Source organism: Pelobates fuscus, chromosome 12 (assembly GCF_036172605.1).
Source record: "Pelobates fuscus isolate aPelFus1 chromosome 12, aPelFus1.pri, whole genome shotgun sequence".
NCBI lineage: Eukaryota > Metazoa > Chordata > Amphibia > Anura > Pelobatidae > Pelobates > Pelobates fuscus.
Window position 1 is genome coordinate 81,440,652 of NC_086328.1, and position 25,908 is coordinate 81,466,559.

The 25,908-nt window shown below is 41.9% G+C and overlaps 1 protein-coding gene across 1 annotated transcript; it reads left to right on the forward strand.

The window, feature by feature from the left end:
- On the forward strand, window positions 1–25,538 carry LOC134579367 (spexin prohormone 2-like). The gene is made up of 6 exons (XM_063438635.1): window positions 1–77; window positions 168–242; window positions 340–397; window positions 22,585–22,662; window positions 23,798–23,870; window positions 25,493–25,538. Exons 1-5 carry the CDS (start codon window positions 75–77, stop codon window positions 23,815–23,817), a joined length of 234 nt encoding a protein of 77 aa, XP_063294705.1. The 5' UTR covers window positions 1–74; the 3' UTR covers window positions 23,818–23,870; window positions 25,493–25,538.
- Window positions 25,539–25,908: the final 370 nt, after the last annotated feature.

The following is a 25,908-nucleotide window of genomic DNA, read 5'->3' on the forward strand; positions in this document are numbered from 1 at the left end:
GAAATTGAAGCTTTTAGATTCTTTCTGATGAGCAAAGGGCTGTCAGTCTTCCCCAGTCCAAAAGAACATCGATAATGGTAAGGAGAGTACTTGCACACTGCCTTGTTTTCTATCAAATATAAAACTTTGTAGTATGTTTGTAAATTATTGTCAATTTATTTTTTAAGATAAAGAAATCTATTCTGTTCTTCGCGTGTGCTCTTATCCTGTTTCTTGTATCAGAGTCTTCATCTGCTCCCAAGGTAACTATATATTTGTAATAAATATTTTTGTATTATTGTACTTGAACTGAGAGGTAAACACTGAAGAATATATTTTTTGTTTTATTTCAATTAATAGAATAAATTAATGGCAAGAAACTGGGGGCCTCAATCAATGTTATATCTCAAGGGAAGACGTAAGTATGGTTAATAAGTTAATTTTATTGTGTATGTTATTGATTAGTTATTTCTTTGATCTACAATATTTCGAAATACATTTCTGAATATAAGAGGAGCGTATATTGAAGGATGTAAATAATTTTAAGTGACCAGACTTCAGTTAAAAACTTTAAATATTGTTTCTGTATTTTAGCTTTTACATTCAAAACAAATAATACTATATATAATTAAATCATGTTAATAAAAGCATTGCAATGAATAATTGAGAAAATAAGGATTTCAATATATAAGTATCACCAAATTATAGTCATAGGACAGTTATGATTGATAAATTTAGGTTTTAGAAAATTAAAAAATATGTTTATTATTTATGAACATAGAAGTTATTGAAGCTATGGGATACTGAATTAAATTCAATTAAATGTTATCGATTTTTCAGATATCTAGAAACACACTCTTAGGAGATCAAAGTTTAATGCTAATTAATTATTTTATTTACTATCACATTATATTTTGCATATGTACAGCTTTAACCTAAAATAGCATTAATTCAAATGAAAACTTATAGGTTTGTATTTACTGGTCAGTAAGTTGTGATGAGCTGGGAAATGACTTGGAAAAACATAGACTAAAACAGCTTATAGTTGCAAATATTTGGAAAAAATATCTACAACTCTTCTGGATTGGAGACACATTTCAGCTTTCCGTAGTTTTTCTGTTGTTGTTTTTTTTTTATTATGTCATGTGTCTGCATTTTACAATCACAATATTCTGCTCATGATATATATCACATTTGCAATTCCAGACATTTATACACAGTCACATACGAGTGCATCCAACAAACTCTCTCTCTCTTTCTCTGTCTGTCTTTCTGTCTGTCTCTCTCTATATATATACATATCGACCCAGGGCATACTTGAAAAAAAGCAAAAAATCTTAATGTATTCACACTGGTAAAATATTTCATACATAAATATCTGTCTACCTCTCTCTCTCTCTCTCTCTCTCTCTCTCTCTCTCTCTCTATATATATATATATATATATATATATATAATAGTGGATTGTATGAACTGAGCATTATAAACTTAAACACTGGGAGAATATTTCCGTTTGTGCTGATTGAAATAATATTTTTTATTTTTTTGATAGAGATTTTTTGCTTTGTAATATGATGACTAAACTTGGCACAGTAGATATATGTAAACTACATTTCCCATGATGCTCAGCCAGCTACCTTTTGTTTTAAAGATGATCTACTGTAAATCTGTTTAGTTCTGGCACTGTATAGGTTTATGAACTGCAATGAAAATTGAATGAAAATTCTGAGACAACTGTCTGTAGTCACTCATCTTTAATCATAGGAAACCAATTTACCCTCAATAGTATGTGATAGATACTGTAATAGTCTATCATTAGTGATGTCGCGAACACGAAATTTTCGGTCGGCGAACGCGAACTTCCGCAAACGTTTGCGAACCGGCGAACCGGGCAAACCGCCATAGACTTCAATGGGCAGGCGAATTTTAAAACCCACAGGGACTCTTTCTGGCCACAATAGTGATGGAAAAGTTGTTTCAAGGGGACTAACACCTGGACTGTGGCATGCCGGAGGGGGATCCATGGCAAAACTCCCATGGAAAATTACACAGTTGATGCAGAGTCTGGTTTTAACCCATAAAGGGCATAAATCACCTAACATTCCTAAATCACAATGGATATGGATTGACACCTGACATATGACATATTGACACCTTGACATATGAATTGACACCTGTCCTCAGAGACCCTGATACACACTGACACGGAGCAGAATAGGGACTGTTCCCCCTACATAGGGTCACTTGGCAGATATGGATTGACACCTGTCCTCAGGGACCCTGATACACACTGACACAGAGCAGAATAGGTACTGTTCCCCCTACATAGGGTCACTTGGCAGATATGGATTGACACCTGTCCTCAGGGACCCTGATACACACTGACACAGAGCAGAATAGGGACTGTTCCCCCTACATAGGGTCACTTGGCAGATATGGATTGATACCTGTGCTCAGAGACCCTGATACACACTGACACAGAGCAGAATAGGGACTGTTCCCCCTACATAGGGTCACTTGGCAGATATGGATTGACACCTGTCCTCAGGGACCCTGATACACACTGACACAGAGCAGAATAGGGACTGTTCCTCCTACATAGGGTCACTTGGCAGATATGGATTGACACCTATCCTAAGGATCCCTGATACACACTGACACAGAGCAGAATAGAGACTGTTCCCCCTACATAGGGTCACTTGGCAGATATGGATTGACACCTATCCTAAGGATCCCTGATACACACTGACACAGAGCAGAATAGGGACTGTTCCCCCTACATAGGGTCACTTGGCCGATATGGATTGACACCTATCCTAAGGATCCCTGATACACACTGACACAGAGCAGAATAGGGACTGTTCCCCCTACATAGGGTCACTTGGCAGATATGGATTGACACCTGTCCTCAGAGACCCTGATACACACTGACACAGAGAAGAATAGGGACTGTTCCCCCTACATAGGGTCATTTGGCAGATATGGATTGACACCTGTCCTCAGGGACCCTGATACACACTGATACAGAGCAGAATAGGGACTGTTCCCCCTACATAGGGTCACTTGGCAGATATGGATTTACACCTGTCCTCAGAGACCCTGATACACACTGACACAGAGCAGAATAGGGAATATTCACTAAATGCCAAACATTGTTATACAGGGGAATATTCAGTAAATAAGGCTAAGGGGGGGGGGACCTACTGTCCTCCCCCCAGCCCCCACCCCTGTGCGGTGGGTGGGTGCCATAATTCACAATGGGGGGTCCTAATGTCCTCCCGCCCGCCCCCATCCGTGAGCGGTGGGTGGGGGCCATAAAAATAATGAGGGGGGACCTACTGTATGATCAGGTAGTGTAAGGGTTACGCCCGCTTCACAGTGACAGACCAAACTCCCCGTTTAACGCACCGCAAACAACCGCAAACAGTCCATTTGCACAACCGCAAACTCCCCATTTGCACAAGGTTGGATACCAAGCCATGTCCGTTCCTTGTCCTAACTGATGTCATTGAAGGTCTTTTCCTCCACCCAGCCACGTACAACACTAAGGGTCCCTGAAAGTATGCTAATAAACTGAAAAAAGAAAAAATCTCCCAAGAAGGAGATCTAAAACTGGCATAGGAAAAGGTTAGACAACTATAATAAAGTGATACCTACAAATCCTAGTGAGCATAGGTGTATAATAGAGGGAGAAAAGGAAAGCAGAGTAATGCTTCCTAATACCGTGGTTAGTACCCTTTGTTAAAGTAAATTGAGTAATGGACAAAAGTCTTTATTGTATCATTTATAAATAACAAAGGGATACTATACTCATTCCCCTATAGTGGCTAATTGTGTAATAATGGTAATACTATTACCTATTATATAATATTGGCAGGGGCAAGGAAATTCCCTCTAAATAGATGGGTATAGGCATAGAGTATGGAGACCGGAGTGATAAAGTGTCAATAAGGTGATATAAAGTTAAATGTATCACAGACACACAGCCACCCTTTCTCTTAGCTAGTTTCCAGAAATGCTGGATAGGTAGAAGGGCTATAAAGACTTAGAGAGGTCTAAGAAGAATCCTCTAAACTGGCCCTAATCTCCTTAAACACCTTCAAGGGTGTTCTAAGCTAAAGCTCAATCTAAACGTTTAGATGACTGCCTGATTTCCCATCACAGATGCTGGCTAGGAATAACACTGTGCAAGACAAAAAGTGGGTCTAAGTGCCCATAGTGCAGTAAAGTGTCCCTAGTGAAGTGAAAAAGAGAATAACGAGCTGGCGCCCAAGAGAATAACGAGCTGGCGCCCTATCATGGGACGTGTATATGGCATCGATTTTCAGAACTGGGAGATGGAAAAAGGTGCTTGGTCGGTCCTCCTACTTCAAATTTGGGGCACTGCGCGTGCAATCTAATGTGCCACCAGATAGGAGTGGTGTGTTACTATTGTAGTACTATTCCTATCAGTTTAATCCCTGTTATGTGCCTTTTTTTTGGTTTGGTTTTTGAAGCCACAGTGCAGCACCAGAGGGACGAAAAATTAGGCATGTACACATGCCTGAAAAATTAGGTATTGTTGCAGCCGCTGCTGTAGCAGCGGCCAGAAAAATTGATGTTTGTTTCACAGGCAGAAAGTGCCCTAAAACATTGCAGCTTGAACCCTAGTTGGTGGCGGATAAGTCACGCAAGTCAACCGGCATTCAGAGCTAAAATACAGCAGCGTGTGGACCATTTTTAGCCCAAGGCAGCTCATCTCATCAGGCCTTTTTTAGTCGAATGTATCGCCAACTGTCAGTCCCTTCGGGATCCATCCCTCATTCATCTTAATAAAGGTGAGGTAATCTAGACTTTTTTGACCTAGGCGACTTCTCTTCTCAGTGACAATACCTCCTGCTGCACTGAAGGTCCTTTCTGACAGGACACTTGAAGCGGGGCAGGCCAGAAGTTCTATCGCAAATTGGGATAGCTCAGGCCACAGGTCAAGCCTGCACACCCAGTAGTCAAGGGGTTCATCGCTCCTCAGAGTGTCGATATCTGCAGTTAAGGCGAGGTAGTCTGCTACCTGTCGGTCGAGTCGTTCTCTGAGGGTGGATCCCGAAGGTCTGTGGCGATGCGTAGGACTTAAAAAGCTCTGCATGTCCTCCATCAACAACACGTCTTTAAAGCGTCCTGTCCTTGCCGGCGTGGTCGTGGGAGGAGGAGGATGACTTTCACCTCTTCCCCTGTTAGATTCCCGTTGTGCTGTGACATCACCCTTATATGCTGTGTAAAGCATACTTTTTAATTTGTTTTGCAAATGCTGCATCCTTTCCGACTTGTTGTAATTTGGTAACATTTCAGCCACTTTCTGCTTATACCGGGGGTCTAGTAGCGTGGACACCCAGTACAGGTCGTTCTCCTTCAGCCTTTTTATTCGAGGGTCCCTCAACAGGCACGACAACATTTCCCATTCCTCCTCCTCAGTGATCTCAATGAAGGTATGTTCTTCCCCACAGCCACGTACAACACCACGGTTACCAGATAGGTGACAACGAGCACCCTGGGATGCCTGTTGTGGTTGGTCTTCCTCCTCCTCATCAAAGCCACATTCCTCCTCTGACTCCTCTTCCTCACAATCCTCTTCCAGCGTTGCCGCAGGTCCAGCAAGCGATGCTGATAGGGCTGTTTCTGGTGGTGATGGTGACCACAACTCTTCCTCTTCCTCTTCACGAAAGATACATGAAAGGGGGGTGCTATATAGACATAAAATACTTATATCTGTACAACGAAGGTCTCTCAGCTGATAACCAAATCAATCTAGAAAAACAAACAGAATGCACATAGCATAATACTGTATGAGGAAAAATAGAATGGATAATGGTGGTATTGGGTCACTCACGATAAACAGAGCCTATTATAGCAGGCTCTGACTGTATGGGCTCTTCAGAATCTCTGCATGCTGTATATTCCAACAGGATCAGCTCCAGGATCAGCTCCAGCCTCCTCTTAGTATTCTTCCAATCACACCAGAAAAACCAAATGGTAAGGTGTAAAAGAATTTATTAACAAATATATAAAAAAGTAATAAAGCACTACGCGTTTCGACTTTCCGTCTTCTTCAAAGGTGCATAACATACAAGTCCATCTAATCTCTTTAAATGCATCCGGAGTTATCAATTTTCGCGGGTAAAAGTTCACATTACTTCCGTGTTGTGATGTCACTTCCGGATCCGTCGGCTTGATTTGCGTCAAATGACGTCATCACGGTTCCACCCGTCTAGTGTCCTTCAACCCGGATGTTAATGCTTTCGGACGCCATTTTTATGCCTGGCATTGTACTAATGAACTATACTTTAATGAGGGAAAATAGATCAGGTAGAACTATAACATTCATTTTGTAGAAATCCGCTTATAAAGCTGATAAAATATATTATTTTCTACAATATTAGGAGAAATACTAGGAGAAAAAAGAAAAATAAATTTTTTTTTCAAATTTCCTATTAAAACCAAAATTTGGCTTATCGATAAAGAAAGAAGGGGGGAGGTTTAGAGAATGTAACCCCCTCTCAAGGAAAACAAAATTTACTTTTTTAAAGGAAAGAATATCCATAAGTGTAAATAAAAAATATATATATAAAAAGTATAATATAAAATATATAATCTGGGCCAGACCTTCTAAATAAGGGCTGCCATCTCAAAGTCCACATTGAGCCCGCCCGGAGTCAGTATTCCTAGATCAAAGATCCACCTCATCTCACACTTGTTTACACCTTTGTATCAGTATTAATAGCGCCAATCCACCCACAGATATTTTTCTTGTAAAGTATCTTTTGTAGTCTTCCTCTTCACGCTCATCTACGGCCTGATCCAGCACTCTTCGCAGGGCACGCTCCAGGAAGAAAACAAATGGTATGATGTCGCTGATGGTGCTTTCGGTGCGACTGACTAGGTTTGTCACCTCCTCAAAAGGACGCATGAGCCAACAGGCATTGCGCATGAGCATCCAGTAACGTGGCAAAATAATTCCCAGCTCCCCAGAGGCTGTCCTAGCACCCCGGTCATACAAATATTAATTAATGGCTTTTTCTTGTTGGAGCAGGCGGTCGAACATTAGGAGTGTTGAATTCCAACGTGTCGGGCTGTCGCAAATCAAGCACCTCACTGGCATGTTGTTTCGCCGCTGGATATCTGCAAAGTGCGCCATGGCCGTGTAGGAACGCCTGAAATGGCCACACCTTCCTGGCCTGCTTCAGGACGTCCTGTAAGCCTGTGTACTTATGCACAAAGCGTTGTACGATCAGATTACACACATGTGCCATGCACGGCACATGTGTCAACTTTCCCAACTTCAATGCCGCCAACAAATTTGTTCCGTTGTCACAAACCACTTTGCCAATATCCAGTTGCTGCGGAGTCAGACACTTTTCTACCTGTGCGTTCTGGTCGGACAGGAGTGCTTGTCCGGTGTGACTCTCTGCTTTCAAGCAAGTCAAACCCAAGACGGCGTGACACTGCCGTATCCGGGATGTGGAATACTACCTGGGGAGCTGGGGGGGTGCCGTTGATGTGGAGCAAGACGCAGCAGCAGAAGAGGACTCAGCCGAGGAGGGTATGGAAGAGGATGGAGTAGGAGGAGTAGAGGAGGTGGCAGCAGGCCTGCCTGCAAGTCGTGGCGGTGTCAACAACTCCTCTGCAGATCCACGCATTCCATGCTTGGCAGCCATCAGCAGGTTTACCCAATGCACAGTGTAGGTGATATACCTGCCCTGACCATGCTTTGCAGACCAGGTATCAGTGGTCAGATGGACCCTTGCCCCAACACTGTGTGCCAGACATGCCATTACTTCCTTTTGCACAATCGAGTACAGGTTGGGGATTGCCTTTTGTGAAAAGAAATTTCGTCCGGGTACCTTCCACTGCGGTATCCCAATAGCCACAAATGTTTTGAACGCCTCAGACTCCACCAGCTTGTATGGTAAAAGCTGTCAGGCTAATAGTTCCGACAAGCCAGCTGTCAGACGCTGGGCAAGGGGGTGACTTTCTGACGCTCAAACATGTCCTTGACAGACACCTGACTGTGGGCAGATGAGCGGGAACTTCTCAAGGCGAGAGACAGAGTGGCGGATGGTTGAGAGGGGGCAAGGAGGACAGCAGTGGTTAACGTGGCTGAAGATGCTGGACCAGGAGGAGGATGGCGGCTTTGAGTTTGTGTGCTGCTTGTACTCATGTACTTCCCACGACTCAGTTTCTTTTGGCACAGGTTGCAAATGGCATCGCTGTTGTCAGAGGCAGACACACAAAAAAAATGCCACACTGCTGAGCTCTGCAATGACGGCATTTTAGTGGTGGACACAGCATGCGTTGATTGGCGTGCTGTCGGGCTGACCCCGGGTGCCGATGCATGCTGTCTGACTGTGCCACTAGCTCCTTGCGACGACCTCCCCCTGCTTCCAACTCGTCTCCTCCTCCTCCTCTCTGTCTCCCCATCTGAACTTTCGCCCTGTTCTTCTTCTTGCCGAGCGGGCACCCACGTGATATCCATGGACTCATCGTCATCATCAACCGCTTCACTTGTATCTGACAACTCAGCAAAGGAAGCAGCAGCGGGTACAACATCATCATCATCACACCGTACGTCCATGTGTGTAATGCTGTCTGCCTGAGCCATATCTCTGTTATCTACATCCTCTGGCAATAATGGTTGCGCATCACTCATTTCTTCAAATGGATGTGTAAATAACTCCTCTGACATACCAAGTGAAGCGGCTGTGGCGCTAGTGTTGGTGGTGGCAGCAGGCGGGTGAGTGGTATCTTGAGAGGTGCCCGAAGCTAAGCTGGAGGACGATGGTGCGTCAAGGTTCCGAGCGGAAGCTGTAGAAGATTGGGTGTCCTGTGTTAGCCAGTCAACTATGTCCTCAGAACTTTTCAAGTTCAGGGTACGTGGCCTCTGAAAACTGGGCATTATTCTAGGGCAAAAGGGAATCACAGCATTACGACCACGATGGCCCCTGCGGGGTGGCCTGCCTCTGCCTGTCAGTTTTTTGGGGGATTAGTGGTACTATGCGCGCAAGCTACTGTGAGACCAGATATGAGTGGCAAAGTGCACTTGCAGAGGTTGGCAGAGTACACGCTGAAGGCCTGACACCCGCTTTAAGGACACTGACTGCTATTAGCTTACAGTGAAAAACTTTTTTTTCTTTTTAAAGGCATGCTATAGTGACACCAGAAATGAGTGGCAAAGTGCACTTGCAGAGGTTGGCAGAGTACACGCTGAAGGCCTGACACCCGCTTTAAGGACACTGACTGCTATTAGCTTACAGTGAAACACTTTTTTTCTTTTTAAAGGCACGCTATAGTGACACCAGATATGAGTGGCAAAGTGCACTCGCAGAGGTTGGCAGAGTACACGCTGAAGGCCTGACACCCAGACGCTTGCAGACAACTAACTGCTATTAGCTTACAGTGAAAAACTTTTTTTCTTTTTAAAGGCACGCTATTGTGACACCAGATATGAGTGGCAAAGTACACTGGCAGAGGTTGGCAGAGTACACGCTAAAGGCCTGACACCCAGACGCTTGCAGACAACTAACTGCTATTCAATCTATTATAGTGAAAACATTTTTTTTTTTTAATGCAAGCTTAAGCTATTGTGACACCAGATATGAGTGGTGGCACTGGGCAAGTGGGCACAGTATCCACTGTGAGCCTGACACAGAAGCTGGCAGGCAGGCAACTGCAATTACATTACACAGAAAAAAAAAAAGCAGACTGATGTTCTAGCACTAAAAAGGGCTTTTTGAGGTGCTGTCCTTACAGCAGAGATCAGATGAGTCCTTCAGGACTGTAGTGGACACTGAATACCCTAGACTAGCCAGGGCCGGACTGGGGATACAAAGCAGCCCTGGGAAAAATGCCAGCCCCATAAGTCATTGCGCCATATATTGTCGCATGTAATATGTAAGGCTATGTCTTGCCACCCCAGATGATTGAGTAATTATATATATATATATATATAGCTTTTTCTAATATAATATATTGGTCCTTTCAGAGTAAAACATTTAATTATACAGTAAGCATACTCACATGCAGACACAGACAATCTCACTGACACACACAAGCTCATTGATACACAGCCTCATAGACAAACAATTTCACTAATATACATAAGCTCATTGACATAAAAACACAAGCTCACTCACTAGCAGGCACACACACACACACACATACACATGCAAGCAAGCTCACTAGCAGGCGCACACACACACAGCTTAATGTAGTGGTTCTGGTGTCTATAGCCTGTCCCTGCAGGCTTTTGAATGTAAACACTGACTTTTCAGAGAAAAGGCAGTGTTTACATTGCTTCCTAGTGACACCTCTAGTGACAGACACTCAGACGGTCACTAGAGGCGCTTCCTGTGTCAGTGCGGATTGGCTGAGATCATCAAGCTTGATGATCTCAGTCATAGAGGCAGAGACCAGCATGACGTTGGAAAAAAAAAAGTGAGTAAAACACTATTTTTACAAACACACACAGACACTACGACTGACACACACACACCATGACAGACATACACACACCATGACACAGACAGACACACACACACACCACGATACAGACACACAGTGACACAGAGACACACACACACACACACAGCATGACACACACAGCATGACACAGACACACACACAGCATGACACAGACACACACACAGCATGACACAGACACAGACACAGCATGACACACACACATAGCATGACACAGACACACACACAGCGTGACACAGACACACACACACACAGCATGACACAGACACAGACACAGCATGACACAGACAGACACACTCCCACTGACATACATACTTGTTGCTACCTGTGTGGGTGGGTGGGCAGACTGATAGGTGCCCCTCCCCTTCTGTGCCCTCTTTTGCCCCCTGTGTGCTTTTTAGCCCCTTCCCCTCCTGTGCCCTTATGTAGCACCCTCCCTTCCTGTGCCCTCTTTAGCCCCCTCCCGTGCCCTCTTTAGCCACCTCCCTTCCTGTGCCCTCTTTAGCCCCATCCCGTGCCCTCTTTAGCCCCCCTTCTGACTTGTACCCTCTTCAGCCCCTTTTGTGCTCATCTTTTGGCCCCTCTCCCCTTCCTGTGACCTCTTAGCCCCCTCCCCTCCTGTGCCCTTTGTTACCCCCCCTCCCCTCCTGTGCCCTTTGTTACCCCCCACCCTCCCCTTCCTGTGACCTCTTAGCCCCTCCCCTCCTGTGCCATTTGTTACCCCCCCCTCCCCTCCTGTGCCATTTGTTACCCCCCCCTCCCCTCCTGTGCCCTTTGTTACCCCCCCTCCCCTCCCCTCCTGTGCTCTTTGTTACCCCCCCTCCCCTCCTGTGCTCTTTGTTACCCCCTCCCCTCCTGTGCTCTTTGTTACCCCCCACCCTCCCCTTCCTGTGCCCTTTGTTACCCCCCCTCCCCTCCTGTGCTCTTTGTTACCCCCCTCCCCTTCCTGTGCTCTTTGTTACCCCCCACCCTCCCCTTCCTGTGACCTTTGTTACTTCCCCCCCCCACCCCCTCCCCTCCTGTGCTCACCTTCCAGCCCAGCCAGCCTTCCTGAAGCTCTTCTTGCCATTGCAGGGGAAGCTCTTCTGGCGGCCGCTGGGGGAGCAGGCTGTTCTGTCTCTGCTCCCCCTCCCTCGCACGCAGCTTAATGAGACCGGGGCCGGAATATGACGTCATATTCCGGCGCCGGTCTCTTTCTAGCGCGCGAGGGAGGGGGAGCAGAGACAGAACAGCCTGCTTCCCCAGCGGCCGCCAGAAGAGCTTCCCCTGCGGCCGCAAGGAGAGCTTCCCCTGCGGCCGCCATCCAAGCTCTCCATGCGGCCCCATGTCTCCCCGGCCCCAGGTGCCGACGGCCCACCGGGAAATTTCCCGGTATCCCGGTGGGCCAGTCCGGCCCTGAGACTAGCTATCAATTTCCCTATCAAATGAGCAGCAGCTACACTTTCCCTCCTCTATCTAAGAATGCAGCTTCAGAATGAATCTAAAATGGATGCTGTACAGGAGGTGGGAGGGTCTGGAAGGGAGGGTCTGCTGCTAATTTGCTGGAATGTGTCTGCTGACTGTGAGGCACAGGGTCAAAGTTTACTCAATGATGACGAATAGGGAGCGGATCGAACCGCGCATGTGTTCGCCCGCCGTGGCGAACGCGAGCACGCTATGTTTGCCGGGAACTATTCGCCGGCGAACAGTTCGGTACATCACTATCTATCATGAAGAGCCAATACACTATAAAATGTCTTACCCAGATTGACTGCAATCATTTATCACAACATACTCTAATGGGCTGTTTGAATAAACTTTAAAGATTCAAAAGGGCCTCTACCACTTTGAGGAAGATCAGATTTACTGAGATAGGCAACATCTATTGAAGGTCTATCCAAAAAGATTAGAAACTTCCTGTGGTTTAGAGGATTGAAGTGAACACTCTCAGAAACCTGCTCTGTTAATTCTTTACCGGTATCTTTGCCTTCCCTTTTTTAAAATCAGTTGCTTCATAGGGAGGATTCAACTAATTCTGGAACCTAATGACTTTTCATCAGTCAGCCCTGGGCTAAGGACAATTAAGTTCTGATTAAATTCAAACCATCTCTATCTGTTTCAGAATCCTTGGATGCTAAAAGCATCAGCACTGTGTTAGTTACAGAACTAACACAGACCTCATCAGAGACCACCCTTCATTCAATCTAGTTTGACCCCTGTTAAAGCATTGTAGTAGGTACTGTTTTGCTTAGTCATAATTGGGAGTTGGATGAGAATGGCGGCACACTGGCATTTAACTAAAGCTTTGACATTTGTGTGGCCTGGATCTATAAATTATATGTGCTGAAAATAAAATTAGACTATTAATATTTGTATGTAAGCATACTACTCATGTATACTAAGTACCTTTACTTAAAGTAAGCTAAAGACCTTCCTTTGACTGTGGAGCTCTAATGACAGCCATACGTATGACTTAAGTTCACAACACAAAGCCATAATTCTCTTTAGTTTAATTTAGAATCTAACCTTCTGTAGTTGGATGATATATATTTGTCTACCTACAGGGAGTGCAGAATTATTAGGCAAGTTGTATTTTTGAGGATTAATTTTATTATTGAACAACAACCATGTTCTCAATGAACCCAAAAAAACTCATTAATATCAAAGCTGAATATTTTTGGAAGTAGTTTTTAGTTTGTTTTTAGTTATAGCTATTTTAGGGGGATATCTGTGTGTGCAGGTGACTATTACTGTGCATAATTATTAGGCAACTTAACAAAAAACAAATATATACCCATTTCACTTATTTATTTTTACCAGTGAAACCAATATAACATCTCAACATTCACAAATATACATTTCTGACATTCAAAAACATAGCAAAAACAAATCAGTGACCAATATAGACACCTTTCTTTGCAAGGACACTTAAAAGCCTGCCATCCATGGATTCTGTCAGTGTTTTGATCTGTTCACCATCAACATTGCGTGCAGCAGCAACCACAGCCTCCCAGACACTGTTCAGAGAGGTGTACTGTTTTCCCTCCTTGTAAATCTCACATTTGATGATGGACCACAGGTTCTCAATGGGGTTCAGATCAGGTGAACAAGGAGGCCATGTCATTAGATTTTCTTCTTTTATACCTTTTCTTGCCAGCCACGCTGTGGAGTACTTGGACGCGTGTGATGGAGCATTGTCCTGCATGAAAATCATGGTTTTCTTGAAGGATGCAGACTTCTTCCTGTACCACTGCTTGAAGAAGGTGTCTTCCAGAAACTGGCAGTAGGACTGGGAGTTGAGCTTGACTCTATCCTCAACCCGAAAAGGCCCCACAAGCTCATCTTTGATGATACCAGCCCAAACCAGTACTCCACCTCCACCTTGCTGGCGTCTGAGTCGGACTGGAGCTCTCTGCCCTTTACCAATCCAGCCACGGGCCCATCCATCTGGCCCATCAAGACTCACTCTCATTTCATCAGTCCATAAAACCTTAGAAAAATCAGTCTTGAGATATTTCTTGGCCCAGTCTTGACGTTTCAGCTTGTGTGTCTTGTTCAGTGGTGGTCGTCTTTCAGCCTTTCTTACCTTGGCCATGTCTCTGAGTATTGCACACCTTGTGCTTTTGGGCACTCCAGTGATGTTGCAGCTCTGAAATATGGCCAAACTGGTGGCAAGTGGCATCTTGGCAGCTGCATGCTTGACTTTTCTCAGTTCATGGGCAGTTATTTTGCGCCTTGGTTTCTCCACACGCTTCTTGCGACCCTGTTGACTATTTTGAATGAAACGCTTGATTGTTCGATGATCACGCTTCAGAAGCTTTGCAATTTTAAGAGTGCTGCATCCCTCTGCAAGATATCTCACTATTTTTGACTTTTCTGAGCCTGTCAAGTCCTTCTTTTGACCCATTTTGCCAAAGGAAAGGAAGTTGCCTAATAATTATGCACCCCTGATATAGGGTGTTGATGTCATTAGACCACACCCCTTCTCATTACAGAGATGCACATCACCTAATATGCTTAATTGGTAGTAGGCTTTCGAACCTATACAGCTTGGAGTAAGACAACATGCATAAAGAGGATGATGTGGTCAAAATACTCATTTGCCTAATAATTCTGCACTCCCTGTAGAAGGTGAGAGTGCTTAGCAGCATTGATAACTATTAAAAATTTGAACCATCCAGGATATATGCTAGCTTGCACTATCAAAAATTAAAGATTTAAAGCGGCACTGCCATGCTCCTCTCCATCTCTCAGGATCTGTTATACGTTTCTTCCTATCTGCTTTAGTCTTCTTTAAAACATAAGACAAAGTAGGGACTACTTTGTCTTATGTATTTTTCCTACGCTTGACCCACTCTGACCCACTTCCTGTGCGTCAGTGAAATTTTCCCACAATACTCACCCTTTCCTCCTTGATCTTGCGATGCCTGCTTTCACTATTCCTGAACGTCCTGTCATTTAGACAGAACGCCGGCGAAACTACCGAATTTTGTCCTAACAGAAGGAGAACAGTTTGTTCATTCATGTTAGGAGGACATTCGGTACTTTTAGTTCAGTTCGAAACTGAATTCAATAAATGAAATTCCGATACGATCCGTGCATAGCATAGTAAATTAAATACAAAAAATGGATTAGCGCTTTCTTTCTTAACAATACACGATAAAAGATAAGTATATGGGTGGTAGCACACCTAAAAATAGGGCTCCCTCACAGGCCCTATAACATAGATAATAAAAACAGATAAAAGGAAGGTAGCGCCACTAAAAGAACAATAGGATAAATATATAAAAGATATATAGCTATACAGCAAGCTGGGAGATAACACAGAGTATATGGGTAGAGACTAAGAGTCCGGGATAGAATGTCTATGTGGTGGGTGAATTCGACACCAAAGAATTCTCTGTGGAAGAGGATACAGTTTTTGATAGTAGGTGTCTTCTTCAAAGTGATAAAGGTGCGTCTTTGCAGTTCATATGAAAAAGATAAAAATGGCAACTAATAGTGCAATATGTCCCAAACGGGGTATGGTGCAGTATAAAAGATATGTGGTCCTACTCACGTTTTATAGAGCTATGAACTTAGCTCTAGTGTTGATAGCGTACAGTGGTACAATCCCCACTTATGGTGTACGTGAGGTTTATGCAGTCTCGCTTGATACAGGAACCATATGGGGAATAAAAAGAAGGACAGCAATAGTGCTCAAAGTATAAAAAGGATATGCACAGGGAACAATATATATATATATATATATATATATATATATATACAGTACAAGAATAAAAGAAAAATATATACAAATAGCTCACTACTAGATAATGCAAATTTTACATTATACAGAGTAAAAAAATATGCATTTTTTATTTATTTATTCATTCATTTTACTCTGTATAATGTAAAATTTGCATTATCTAGTAGTGAGATATTTGTATATATTTTTCTTTTATTCTTGTACTGTATATATATATATATATATATATATATATATATATATACAGGGAGTGCAGAATTATTAGGCAAGTTGTATTTTTGAGGATTCATTTTATTATTGAACAACAACCATGTTCTCAATGAACCCAAAAAACTCATTAATATCAAAGCTGAATATTTTTGGAAGTAGTTTTTAGTTTGTTTTTAGTTATAGCTATTTTAGGGGGATATCTGTGTGTGCAGGTGACTATTACTGTGCATAATTATTAGGCAACTTAACAAAAAACAAATATATACCCATTTCAATTATTTATTTTTACCAGTGAAACCAATATAACATCTCAACATTCACAAATATACATTTCTGACATTCAAAAACATAACAAAAACAAATCAGTGACCAATATAGCCACCTTTCTTTGCAAGGACACTCAAAAGCCTGCCATCCATGGATTCTGTCAGTGTTTTGATCTGTTCACCATCAACATTGCGTGCAGCAGCAACCACAGCCTCCCAGACACTGTTCAGAGAGGTGTACTGTTTTCCCTCCTTGTAAATCTCACATTTGATGATGGACCACAGGTTCTCAATGGGGTTCAGATCAGGTGAACAAGGAGGCCATGTCATTAGATTTTCTTCTTTTATACCCTTTATTGCCAGCCACGCTGTGGAGTACTTGGACGCGTGTGATGGAGCATTGTCCTGCATGAAAATCATGTTTTTCTTCAAGGATGCAGACTTCTTTCTGTACCACTGCTTGAAGAAGGTGTCTTCCAGAAACTGGGAGTTGAGCTTGACTCCATCCTCAACCCGAAAAGGCCCCCCAAGCTCATCTTTGATGATACCAGCCCAAACCAGTACTCCACCTCCACATTGCTGGCGTCTGAGTCGGACTGGAGCTCTCTGCCCTTTACCAATCCATCCATCTGGCCCATCAAGACTCACTCTCATTTCATCAGTCCATAAAACCTTAGAAAAATCAGTCTTGAGATATTTCTTGGCCCAGTCTTGACGTTTCAGCTTGTGTGTCTTGTTCAGTGGTGGTCGTCTTTCAGCCTTTCTTACCTTTCTTACTTGCCATGTCTCTGAGTATTGCACACCTTGTGCTTTCGGGCACTCCAGTGATGTTGCAGCTCTGAAATATGGCCAAACTGGTGGCAAGTGGCATCTTGGCAGCTGCACGCTTGACTTTTCTCAGTTCATGGGCAGTTATTTTGCGCCTTGGTTTCTCCACACGCTTCTTGCGACCCTGTTGACTATTTTGAATGAAACGCATGCAAGATATCTCACTATTTTTGACTTTTCTGAGCCTGTCAAGTCCTTCTTTTGACCCATTTTGCCAAAGGAAAGGAAGTTGCCTAATAATTATGCACACCTGATATAGGGTGTTGATGTCATTAGACCACACCCCTTCTCATTACAGAGATGCACATCACCTAATATGCTTAATTGGTAGTAGGCTTTCGAGCCTATACAGCTTGGAGTAAGACAACATGCATAAAGAGGATGATGTGGTCAAAATACTCATTTGCCTAATAATTCTGCACACAGTGTATATATATATATATATATATATATATATATTGTTCCCTGTGTATATCATATCTAGGCAGTATACAAGACTTGCATGCCCTAGATATACCTTTATTAGTCATATATGTATATATTTATATCACATATTCACCCCATGTAAAGCCATAGAAAGTTTACTCATTCTTTTTTTTTCTCCTTTTTACCCCCACCTCCCGATACTCATTGGTGGCTACACCCACCCCCCTCCTCCCTTATGTCTCCACCCACTAGCTATCCTCTCCCCTAGCATCAGCCATATGCGCGTTTTAATTTAGACACGCCCACTCATGTAATTAGGATGCGGCTGCTGAATACACAGGTCGCTGATGCAAGATTGGGTCGCGTCCTTTAAGATGCTTAAAATACACACCCCTCCATTGTACCATACAGCAGTCGGTACGCGGATAAACTACTATACCCATAATCCCAGGCATCAAACCACGTGGCGCGGCCCATAAACAAATATGGCTGCCGACCATGTGATTTTCACATCCCCATATATCATCTTACTCATACTCATTATAAAGCTTCGTTGTCAAACCAAATTTGAATAATACACTTATACATACAATCCAATACTTATGTTTTTTATCTATTTTGTATGTTTCAAAAAAGTATGACGTCATTTTGGCAGCCTTATTTAAAGATGTACATTCCCTATTTATAACTGTAGTTGCCAGGTTGTACTTCCTTATCTCCACTTGAAAAAGCCTTCGGGGCGAAACGTGTTGTGTTTTTTTTTTATATAACAGTATTGTTTTAATATAGGTATTTTGGCCACTTTCTTACTGTGAGTTAGCCATTTAACTTTTTTAAACACACCTTTTTTAGTATTTTACTATTATTATTACCATTCTTTTTTATCTGGCACCAGAAGTTTTTTTACTTTCCAGTGAGGATATTACTCCAAAGAATCCTAGCTGAGGATTATACCACTCAAGCTGTATCCATTGAGCAGTTAGCCTGCTCAATCAAATGTGAGTAACCACTTGGTATTTTTATTCTCTCACCTCTGGCTTTTTATATTTTGAGCTCTATTGCTGTCCTTTTTTTTATTCCCCATATGGTTCCTGTATAAAGCGAGACTGCATAAACCTCACGTATCCCATACAGTGGTATGCTATCATTACATTTTATAGAGCTATCATAGCTCTATAAAACGTGAGTAGGACCACATGTCTTTTATACTGCACTCTACCCCGTTTGGGACATACTGCACTATTAGTTATCATTTTTATCTTTTTCATATGAACTGCAAAGACACACCTTTATCACTTTGAAGAAGACATCTACTATCAAAAACTGTATCCTCTTCCACAGAGAATTCTTTGGTGTCGAATTCACCCAATACATAGACATTCTATCCCGGACTCTTAGTCTACCTATATACTCTGTGTTATCTCCCAGCTTGTTGTATTGCTATATATCTTTTATATATTTATCATATAGCATAGTAAATAGCTCCCTAATTCCCACGGTATTAGGGAGCTATCTACCAAAAAGGCTGAAAGACCAAGATTGGCATTTTTTTTTGCCTTGCCTGATAGGTAAATTTGAGCCTTGCAAGTTACCAATCAGAGCACTCTTATTGGTTAGCTTAAACCAACCAATCAGAGCGCTCTGAGTCAAATTGCAGGGTGTGGAAAAGTTCGACGGGAATTATGGCTTTTTATTTGTCCGTCTTTGGGGCTGAAAAAAGAAGGTTTAAGAAAAACAGAAGAGATGTAATAGTAAGTATACATTTTTTTATTTGCAGGTATTTTGTTTTTTTTCTTCCCCACTCACTATTTTTAGGGGGATTTAATTGTATAGGGGAGGGGGATGACTAGCTACTTGGGGGCCCCTAGTTACTTAGGGGGGGCATTTTTTCATTTAACCACTACCCGCCGACGGGTGAGGCAAACAATAGGTCTTTTTGTCTTTTATGACCCCCACCCGCCGCTCATGGGTGGGGGCAATAGGTCCTCCCCCATTGACTTTTAGGGCCTAAACCTGCCGCTCATGGGTGGGGCTGGAGGGACAATAGGTCCTACTATTGTCTTTTATGACCCCCACCCACCACTCTTGGGTGGGGGCCAGGGGGGGACAATAGGTCCCCCTTCATCATTGTCATTTAAGGCCCTCACCCGCAGCTCATGGGTGGGGGCCGGGAGGACAATAGGTCCCCCCTATTGTCATTTAGGGCCCCCACCCACTGCTCATGGGTGGGGACCAGGGGGACGGGACAACAGGTCCCCCCATTGTCTTTTATGACCCACACCCGCCACTCATGGATGGGGGCTCTAGTTCCACCCCCCATTGATTTTTAGGGCCCCCACCTGCCGCTCATGGGTGGGAGCTATTGTCCCACCTATTGTCATTTAGGGGCCCTACCCGCCGCTCATGGGTGGGGATGTGGGGACAGGACGATAGGTCCCCCCCATTGTCTTTTATGGCACTTACCCGCCGCTCTTGGGTGGGGGGACAATAGGTCCCCCCTCATCATTGTCTTTTAAGACCCCCACCCACTGCCCATTGGTGGGGGCCAGGACAATCTGTCCCTCCCCCTGTTGTCTTTTATGGCCCCCACCCGCTGCTCATGGGTGGGGGCCGGGAGGGAAAATAAGTCTCCCCTATTGTTATTTAGGGCTCCCACCCACCGCTCACCCTATGTCCCCCGTTTAGTTGAATAGCCCCCATGGGGGGGCACTATGTCCCACCCACTAGTTAATAGATGTCCCGCCATGGGGCCATTCATTAGAAGGGAGGAGGCTTTTTTTTAAGTAGACATGCCCCTACTCACGGCATAGCGAGTAGGGGCATTCGTGAGATTTCAATCTCCCTTATGTAAATATGGGGGTCATATTGACCACCATAGAGTGAGCAAGGACATGGGGTGCTCAGGAAGTGGTGGGAAGCACTGCTCCCTGACGCTTCTATTTTTACATATTACAAGGAGGGAGCTGCGAGCCGGTAGCTCCCTCCTTGTAATAAAATGAATGTGTGAACAAACAAACACCGACATTCGGTATTTGTTTGTTCGTCTGAAATTTCTATTCATTTAATTTTCTTTCTGATGATTAAATGAATAGACAAAATTCCTGTCCGAATTTTGGACAATAGCGAATGCCCCAATGTTTAACTGGGCATGAGCGGGAATTTCAAAGCGCTATCTAGTGTGGGCAGATGATGTGTCCCACAGGGCCTTCATCAGTGCACACAAACATGGTGGTGCCAGGACCTAGGTCCAGGCACAAAATAAAGTAATAAAAAAGGTAATATAGGCCTAGGGGCATTTGGGGAAGACTAGGGGGGCAATTAAATGTAGTAGAGTTGGGAGGAGAGGTTTAAAAAAACACACACAAAAAACGGATGAGGCCATGAGAGTTCCACTTTTAACTCTGCCATACTGGTGATATACTAGGATCGATGGTTTAAGTCTGAGGGAGGCTGATGCCTGCAAGAAATTATGGCAGATACACTGCTGTTACACTACACAGTTGTAGCCATTCCTGAACTGTACAAACACTCACCCACAGTGCTATCCACACACCACTATCTACACTGTTACACACACTGCTGTCCATATACACTCTTACACATGCTGCTACCTATACTGTTACCCACAATATTACAAACACTACTGCACACACTCTACACACACACTGACAGACTCACATACACAGACATATGTACCCACAAACATACACACAATCCATACACACTTACATATTCATATGTTTACACTTGCACAGATACACACTATTTTTTTATTATTTAAACAATCCAGTTTTTTTTCAAGCTGTTTTTTGTTAGTTTCTTTGTTTTACATTTGGAATAGTGGATGGGTTGGGAGGCTCTTGAGAATTATGCACCTATTTGAATTAGGAGTGTGTGCTATAAATCCAGCTCTTAATGTAAGTATATAATGGTAAGAGTAATGTAAAACTATTTTGTTATAAGTCAAGGTACTGCATAGAATGGAGAAAAAACACACTATATGAGTAATATAAAAGAAAACGTGTACAGTATGTATATTTTTTGCAGTCTGAGGCTGCAAATCCTTTGGTAGTACAGTGCTCCCTATACCTACATCTAAAAAAATAAAAATAGATAAAACAGTCACAATTTTTCTATGCATATTGGTTTTTCAAATTAACTTATTTCCCCAGAAATGCACCTTCCTTAAAATATTTTTCTAAAAATCAGACTGTTAATATTTGAATATAGGCATAATACCCATATATATACATAATACCTTTACTTGCGGTAAGCTAAATAGTACACATTTATGTTATACGTATGCATCTTAGTTCTATGTTAGATTATTTAAGTAAAGATTGTCTTCCCCAAACTATAATTTGATTTGAAATGTATTCTGTTTAGTAGACAAAACCTCTAACATTACTATATACAGTTGGTGGAATGTTTTCTGTTCATTCATATTTTGCATACAACTTAAAAACCTGGCAAAAACAGGTAGAATTTTTGGCACTTGTGTGTGGTTGGCAGCTTGGACTTCCCAAACCAGAGTCTCTTCTTTCTGGTACTTGGGTGATATGACAAGGGGGGTGCAGGGAAGCAGCGCCTGTGGTGGTGCTCTCCATTCCGGAGTAATATAGGGAATAAGATGATAAGAAACGTAATATAGTGTAGTATTTTTAGAATTCTTTGATGGTTATAAATCTTTGATCTTATAATCAGCTCCAGATTTATGCACCTGGACGGTATAATCCCTGTCTGTGGATATGTTGATGGTTCTTGTGCGTCTTCAGGAGCGTCTTTCCCTGTTCTTAGGAGTATTCTTGTAGTGTGTGGTAATCCGGCAGTTAGATATCCTGATCATAAGCTCCAGAAAATTGTAAGTGCATTTCATTTTATTTATAACCATCAAAGAATTTAATCTAAATATACTACACTATTTTACGTTTCTTATCATTTTATTTCCTATATTACTCTATATGACTTGAGAACACCACCACAGGCACTACTTCCCTGCACCCCCTTTGTCAACTTAAAAACCTGCATGTGGTTACATTAGTAGAACCACCTTATTGTTACTCAAAATATTTTACATACGGAACACATTTGATTCATATATTATATTTACTATAATTCATTTTCTAATATTTTCATCTAGATGGTCGAAGATTTGCATCAGATTATGAGGAAGATTATCAGAAGCAGATTTTGAACTTCTGGGATGCAATTTTTAAATGTAGGTCTTTTTTTAAAATTATTTTTATTACATTTATACACAAAGCATAGGACAACATTAACAAAACATCAAACAAGACAAAAACATAGACAAATTATCGACAGAATCACATTGAAATAATATCAATACACCACTATGTACAAAAATAAGTATATAAGTAAATGCAAAGGAAAATAAAAAATAACAGGGAAAGCAATGATTCAAATCTAGCATATCCAAATTTTGGTCTCAATTCCACTACAGAGGGTAAATATTTCTAGCTGGTCTATGAAAACATAGCAAAGGATTACATGAAACTGCCTCAAAACTGAGATATTAAATGTACGTCTTTAATGCTAAATTTCTATTCATTCATACTTGGACTTCTGGTGGTTCAGTAGCTTAGATATGTCTACCTTCCTCTTCTTTGCCTAGCCAGAAGGAACAATATAAAGCTTCTAGTCCATAAAGGGACATATTAGCCATAAAGAAGAAGGAGAACAGGACTAGACACTGGACTGGAATAAAGAAAAAGTTGCACCTGAGAAGCTAGTTTGAGGAGTTCCTAAATTTGACTACATTAATTACAATTGGCTTGATTTATAAATGTCTTTAACAGATTAAATCAACTTTCTTAAACAGATGGGTCCTATATCATTCAATTTGAATTGCAGTGGTACTAGTCTAATTCTTCTTACATGCTAGGGTGTGTACCCTTTACCCTTTACTATTTGTCCTGTCTTTGGAGCCCTTAATCCATGTAGGATATTGTAGGTATTAAGATTTGTGGAGATGAGTCCAAGTTGGCTACTTATGCACATGATGTTCTGTTGACGTTGTATGATCCGTCTTTCTCTATTTCAGCATTGTTGGGACTTTTACACCAATATTCAGAAATTTCTGGATACCAGTTATATTTAAATAAAGCAGAGCATTTGCCAATAGATCCTCAAACAGGACTTTCCATTTCATATATTACCTATTTTGGTATCAACGTTACTCTAAGCTATTCTAATTGTATGATGTTAAATACCCATCTAATGCTTAAAAAGCATAAGATGACTAGCAAAAATGGAGGGATTTTGAGATTTTCTTGCTAGTTCAGAGAGCAAACATTAAAATTAATTTACTACCTAGATTCATCTATTTATTTCAGATTCTACCCATTCCCATTAATAAGCCAGACTTTCTCACTCTTCAAGCTCACATATACATGCGCATCTGGAAGGGTAAGAGGCTGCAGGTTGCCCCCTCTACACTCTGCATCCCCACTAGACATAGAGATCTAGACTTCCCATATTTTATTTGCTAGATTCAGGCAGCACACTTGCTGCACTGGATGGATTATTTCCAAATCTCCACAGCCAATCACAATCCTCATAATATCTCTATGGTATCTCAAAGCCATTCTAACGGGAATGGGGGCAGATAATAACAAGCTAATGATTGACTGTGGTGTATGGTCATGTCAGCAGATCAGCTCACACTGATCTCCCATTGGCTATGTTGTACATATACTTAGTGTACCTCCAACCAAAAAGATTTTTGAGAAAATAGGTTATGGTAAATTGGTTACACCAGACATCCTGATCACTTCAATGATATGAAGTGGTCATGGTACTTTGATGTGTGGTTTGTCTTTCCTATAGCCATTAAGCCAAGGAAATGTGAGGCAGCAGCCCTCAATTATTTGTTGGTGGATCATCCCACTGATAAATAAAATTATGGTACTCATTAGTAACTTTGATTTTATTCACACTCCAGATACAGACAAAACCTGTTTAGATATCTGCAGTGTCAATGTAAGCTATTGATAGCAAAAAGGGGAAATGTGGTCCACAAACATATGTACTACTATGGGTCATCATTTAATTTTACAAGATTACTCATCGATACTAATGACTGCATTTCCCTATCTGTTTGTGGACTAAATTTTTCATAATACTAAGCCAGCCATTGGCAAGGAACAAGTAAATAAGCAGACAGGAGGAAAGGAGAATTTTTGACCAAAATGGTACTTCTGGCGCTGTTTATTGGTAAAGAATTCAAAATATGGTTCCCAAAACTCAACACTCCAAAGAGAAAAGAGGAGCAACAGTTGAAAATTCTTTGTTTATCCATAGTGATATTTAAATAGAATAAATATGTAAGGCAAGTAAGTAATAAAAAAACTTGCATATTTTTAATGCTTCGATATAATTAAAGATAAACAAACAGAACTTTTTACTGCAACTCCTCTTGTTGCTTTTCTCTTTAGAGTGATGAGATTTGCAACCATGTTTTGAATTCTTTGCCTCAAGGAGTCATCCCCATTGTGCGCCTATGAGTAAGCTATCTTTTGGCATTAGATACTGGAGAAGTAACTGACTTTATCAACTTTACTTGCAGTGTTGTTTGTTGGTACAGAGAAGGAATTCTTAGGTGCATCTAAAAGAGCTAAAATTGCAAAAGCACCTCAGGCAACAAACGTACTCCTCCAATTTCAATACAGGGGTTGAGTGCCTGTCCAAGTGGCACCCATTCCTTTCTTCCCCATCTTGGGCTTTGGCTGCCATGTCAATAAAATGTCAAAAATTAACAATAATACAGACGTACTGGATACCGCATTCACCAAATAACCCAGGTGCTCTGAAGCCAGGGCTGGCAAGGCCTCCCTTCCAAGATATGCAGAATAAATAATGGTTCAGGTACTCCGGGATAACAGAAATAGCAGCTTTTGGGGGCAAAAGCAGAAATGTTTCGACCTTACCGGGTCTTTATCATGTCAATAAAATGTCAATAATGAATAATAACACATGAATTTCAAAATTATAATATAATAATATTATAATAATTTGTTCTTTTCGTATAGGCTATGAAAATTCATTGCCAAGGAAATTAATAAACTTCAGGAGAAGACAATTAACTCACAACATGGATTTTCAATATATGGAATAAATATCAAAGGAAGACAAAAATGAGACCAATAGAAAACAGTAATTTTGTTGTCTGTTTACTGCATACTTCCAATGATTTAAACTGAAGGCAAACTATATTGTATTAATGTTTCCTACAGTAAGCATAACCACATTTCTAAACAATTTAGAATTAATGACCTTAATAACCGTTCTAGTTATATTTACATATTATTTATTTTCATAGAAATGATTAGCTGACTAAACCCGTTTTTTCAAGCCAATTGCTATAGCATATTCCAGTGATTATCAAAGCTGTTTGGATATGTTACCTAGCACAGTACTGGGTTTAGTTTGATGTAGACTTAGTAGT

What these genes read in the sequence shown, in the direction of transcription:
- LOC134579367 (XM_063438635.1), top strand. An exon ending in AGTCTTCATCTGCTCCCAAG is followed by an intron (nt 243 to 339) that starts GTAACTATATAT and finishes TTCAATTAATAG; the next exon opens with AATAAATTAATGGCAAGAAA. An exon ending in CTGGGATGCAATTTTTAAAT is followed by an intron (nt 22,663 to 23,797) that starts GTAGGTCTTTTT and finishes TATTTATTTCAG; the next exon opens with ATTCTACCCATTCCCATTAA.